Source organism: Harpegnathos saltator, unplaced genomic scaffold (assembly GCF_003227715.2).
Source record: "Harpegnathos saltator strain DR-91 unplaced genomic scaffold, Hsal_v8.6 scaffold58, whole genome shotgun sequence".
In the NCBI taxonomy this organism is placed as follows: Eukaryota; Metazoa; Arthropoda; class Insecta; order Hymenoptera; family Formicidae; genus Harpegnathos; species Harpegnathos saltator.
Window position 1 is genome coordinate 2,936,239 of NW_020230404.1, and position 4,449 is coordinate 2,940,687.

Below are 4,449 nucleotides of genomic sequence, written 5' to 3' on the forward strand. Positions count from 1 at the left end.
CTAAGGCAGACAATCTTTTTCTGTTTAAACGAAACGTTAGAAATCATGGCTCACAGGCATCCGCAGGCATTTGCTGGACAACATATATGAATTGCCGCAACATCGAAGAGATTTGCAGTTTTCCCTCTTTGCTGAAAACGTTTATCTGCGTGTAAAAATGACAAAAACCTTCATAATAAAATAATTTACACATGTATAAAATTTCAAATATGTAACAAATGTGCTTTGCCCCCCCCCTCCACGATAAAAAATATTCATCTTAACTTGAGACGGATAGAAATGAAAGAGAACGTGAAAGAACGCAGAGAATCAAAGATAACATAATTTATCTCTTTAATTTCTATCAGTTTCAAATTTCACCTCCCAATTATTATGTTTGCTTGAATTTTACAGAGTGTGATTTCACAGTATCAATGTCCCTCTAACGTTGATCGATTATGATGAGTATTGCGCAGATGCAACACAGCTATTAAAGTACTAAACATTCGCGCCAACCGTTCTCAGCGAACCGTTCTCCTTCCCCGAAATCCGTGGTCAAGGAATACATCCAGTCTCTCACGTAGTCTCTACGCGTGTACACTCGACATTACAAGTAACATCAAAGCCTCGGAGGCTGAGAGGTTATCGAGCAAGGTCGAGAAGGTGGTGGAAACGAGAGTGTTGTCGCTGTCATGGGCCGTTAGGAAAAGACGCGTGCGGCTGACTGCGGCTTAATTACTATCAATTGCCATTAAGTAGCGAACGCGATCTCGATCGTTTCGTTGAACTAGCGAGCGCGATTTGCTTCTTCTCGGTAGCTCGAGAGCGCGGATCTCGTCTCGAATGGAAATATAAGGCGCCGCAGGACAAGTGAGGTAATACATTTGCGTTTGTATTTAGGTAGGTTCGCCCAAGAGACACGTCCCCTGAGGAGACGTCTTCTCCTCTCTGTTGTCCGATATCGACGCGAAGCAAAACGCTCTCGCTTACCAGGTGCGAAATTTTCCGAAATTTCCGATCGACGAGTCTCAAGATGACCGCGTTGATCACAATACGCCAACATATTGCCAAGCTTATTCTGACCAAGCTTCTTTACCAGCTCCGGCTTCGGTCCAACTTCACAATCCCGCTCTGCGCGCGCGCGCGCGCGCAGTCCGGCTTCGGCATTCGGCATCACTGGTGGTGGAGGGCTCAGAGGAGGATTTTCCCCTCTGAGTCGAGTTTTCACACGAGTACCTGACGAGTCGCTTCGCCAGCGACTTGAGTGAATCTGACGTTCACTATGAGGCCCGTGCGAACTGGATGACGGAGCTCTGTCTCTGCACGGCTGCAATAAGGCCGCCGTTTCTCTCACTCTCCATGGACTGCAGGATCATCTTGCTACGTTTCCTGGGCGGCAAGATAAGAGTTTCCCGCGAAGGTATCGCCAGATCCAAGGGGTCGGGCGACGACGCTGGGCTCTCGGGATTGCTGCTCGGCGGCGTGAGCAGTGGGTCGACCTTGATGCCACTGTAGCCTCGCTGATGTTCCTCCTCGACAGCTTCCAACGCGGCCTCCACCCTACGACGCGCGTCGTTACCGGGTAGATTCAATAAAGACGAGCAGTCGGCGTCGAGATCGACGCTACCGCCAGCGGCAGCCAGACCGAAACCGGTGTAGGTCGGCTCGGGGTAGAAGAACATGTGAGGCGGTTGCAAGTGAGGCGGCGAGCTCACCCTCACGCTCGCTTGGAAGCGCTTCTCGTCGATCTCGGTCAGCATCGGCTCCGAGCTTATCGGCACCGGCACCGGCACCGACACCGGCACCGGCACCGGCACCACCACCTCCGGCGGTGTATACTGCTGCTGTTCCCTATTACCAGGGTACAGGTAATAGGCGTAGTCGCGCTGAACGGCGTACGTGGTCGACTCCAGGCAGACCTCTTCGATCTTGAGGTTCTCCTTGTCGTCAGTGGGCAGTGCCGGGCTCGCGACCGCGCTACCAAGACCGCCTTGAGAGATTTCGATGTCCGGTTCGATCGGTGAGCCGCCGGTAGGCGACGCGCCGACGTCCGTGACGACGACGGCAGCGGCAGCGGCGACCGCTGCCGCTGCCGCGGCCGCGACAGCGACCGCTGCCGGCGACTCCGGATGCTTCTTGATGTGTAGTTCCATCGTCTTCTTCGAGCCGAAGGTCTCGTTGCAAATCGTGCACTTGTATACCTTTTCGCCGTAGTGTGACACCTGGTGCAGCTTGAGCACGTGGTTGTAGCCAAAGGCCTTGCGGCAGATGTCGCAGGTATAGGGTTTCTCGCCAGTGTGGGTGCGCGTATGGACCTTCAACTGCTTGGAGCAGGTGAAGCCCTTCTTGCAGGACTTACACACATACGGCTTCTCGCCGGTGTGCGTGCGCATATGTATCACCAGCTGGCCGCTCTGTATGAACGTCTTGGAGCACACGGTGCACTTGTGTGGTCGCTCACCAGTGTGGATGCGCATGTGACGGTGCAGTTTGCCGCTGTGCTCGAATGCACGGCCGCACACGTCGCACTTGTACGGTCGTTCCTTCGTGTGGATACGTCGGTGCACGCTCAGATTTTCCTTCACCGAGAACGACTTGCTGCAGTACTCGCACTGGTACGGCTTCTCGCCGGTGTGCGTGCGATAGTGCCGAGTGAGTCGTGCTGGCACCGCGAACGTCTTGCCGCAGATGTTGCAGCGGTAAGGACCCTCGCCGTCCTTACCGTGGGACCGCAGGTGACTCTGGTACACGCTCTTCTGCGTGAAGGTCTTCCGACAGAGTAGACACTGGTACTTGCCGCTGCCATCCGCTGCCGCTGCCGCTACCGCCGCCGCCGCCGCCGCCGCCGCCGCCGTCGTCGTCGTTGTCGTTGCCGTTGTTGTCGTCGTCGTCGTCGTCGTCGTCAACGTCGCCGTCATCATCGTCGTTGGACTACCCGGACCGATTTCCGCGCTGCAACTCGGCGTGGCGAACATGGTGAGATCTGGACTGCACACCAGCCTCTTCACCGGGTTCATCGCGTCCAGATCAGCACCGCCGACCATGCCACCGTGTACCGACATCGTTGCTGGATTTGGCATGGGTTCCGCCTGATAGTAAGCCAACATCGAAGATGGGATGCTGCAAATGGAAATGTCGGGAGAAGCCCGGTCAGTCAAATCGCTCGTCACGTGGAACAGTTGTTTCGTAATCGCGCCGATGTAGTCGTAGCACGATCGTCGGGTCGGAGCGTGGTGTGGTGGATCACACATGGCGTGTGCTCGCACATTCCCGGTATAAACGAATAAACGAGAACGCTCCAGGACTCGAGCTCGAAAAGTTGGGAAAATGGACTACGATTTCACAGTCCATGATGAGTAGTTTTCAAGTATTCGATTACGGAGTTCCTTGTGGAGCCCTTTGTGAAGCAGTTCCTTAAACAGCCAAGTAGACTTGGCGGATCACCACGCGTTATCGATTGTCGGTCGCTGTCGCTGTTGCCTCGCATCCGACTTGTATTCTAACCGGACACGGAAGTTATAGTAATAATAAATAAAGAAAAAAAGGGGGCCAATCGTCGAGAACGTTTTATCGGAGTGTGTTGTTTGCGCGATAAAATGGCGCGTGCGCGCGCGTGAGTGTCAACGGAGAATATTACAACTGTTGCTTAGCCATACGTGTAGATATGCGCTTAGTCATAAATATTCTTTCAAACTTTGCTCGCTCGCGTACTCTGTACTCATCGGAAACGTGAAAACTGCGCTTCGAAAGCATCGTAACGCCTATTGCTTCTCTTACGATGATAACGTAGGTAGACAGCGTGAGCAAGTGTGCGTGTGTGCGCGTGTGCGTATGCGCGCGCGCGATGTTTCGTTGAAATTTTAGACTAATCTATTCAAATTAAATAATCTCGAGATAACACGAGAGAAAATACGAGATATATGTAAACAAACTGGCGGACAAACGGACAATATTCATGTCGTTTAGATTAGCCAAATCGCACGAGCACGAGCACGAGCATACGTACGTATACATGCGCAATGCGCGCCTTGCTCGGTGCTGTCTGCACGCGCCTGGAGGCTGCGGGTGCGGTCGGCGGCACAGTGCAGTGAGTCGTCCCTCCTTACCGCTCCCCCCACCTACCGGCACCAACACACAGTTCGCAACGCGCGTCGTCTCTTTCGCGCCGCGTCAAGCCAAATCGGCCGAAACCCGTGCGACCGCCTCCACGTGTGCGAGTCGCATTTTTTTATAGCGATCACCGACCTCGTCCAACTCAGCGCGCAGTAAGGACGTCGTGTTACATCACGAGAACGCGCGCCGTGGCGAGACACGTCCGGCGTTAAACGGCGTACGATGCGCTCGTTCTTTCCTTCGTTCCCTCCCCTCCGCGCTTCGCAAAAATCCTCCTTCGCCGTTATCAGCTCCTCCATACACTCTTTGCCACAACAGAGCCGCCTTCTTCTTGACCAAGCCGCCCCGCTTTAATCG

The 4,449-nt window shown here is 54.0% G+C and overlaps 1 protein-coding gene across 1 annotated transcript; it reads right to left on the minus strand.

Annotated features, from left to right (window-relative positions):
* Positions 1-239: 239 nt before the first annotated feature.
* Positions 240-3,979, minus strand: Kr-h1 (kruppel homolog 1). The gene has a single exon (XM_025303818.1). It carries the CDS (start codon positions 3,228-3,230, stop codon positions 1,260-1,262), a length of 1,971 nt encoding a protein of 656 aa, XP_025159603.1. The 5' UTR covers positions 3,231-3,979; the 3' UTR covers positions 240-1,259.
* Between the last annotated feature and the right edge of the window lie 470 nt (positions 3,980-4,449).

Excerpts from the sequence above, each read along its gene's own strand:
- Kr-h1 (XM_025303818.1), bottom strand. The coding sequence starts at position 3,230 with ATGTGTGATCCACCACACCACGCTCCGACCCGACGATCGTGCTACGAC.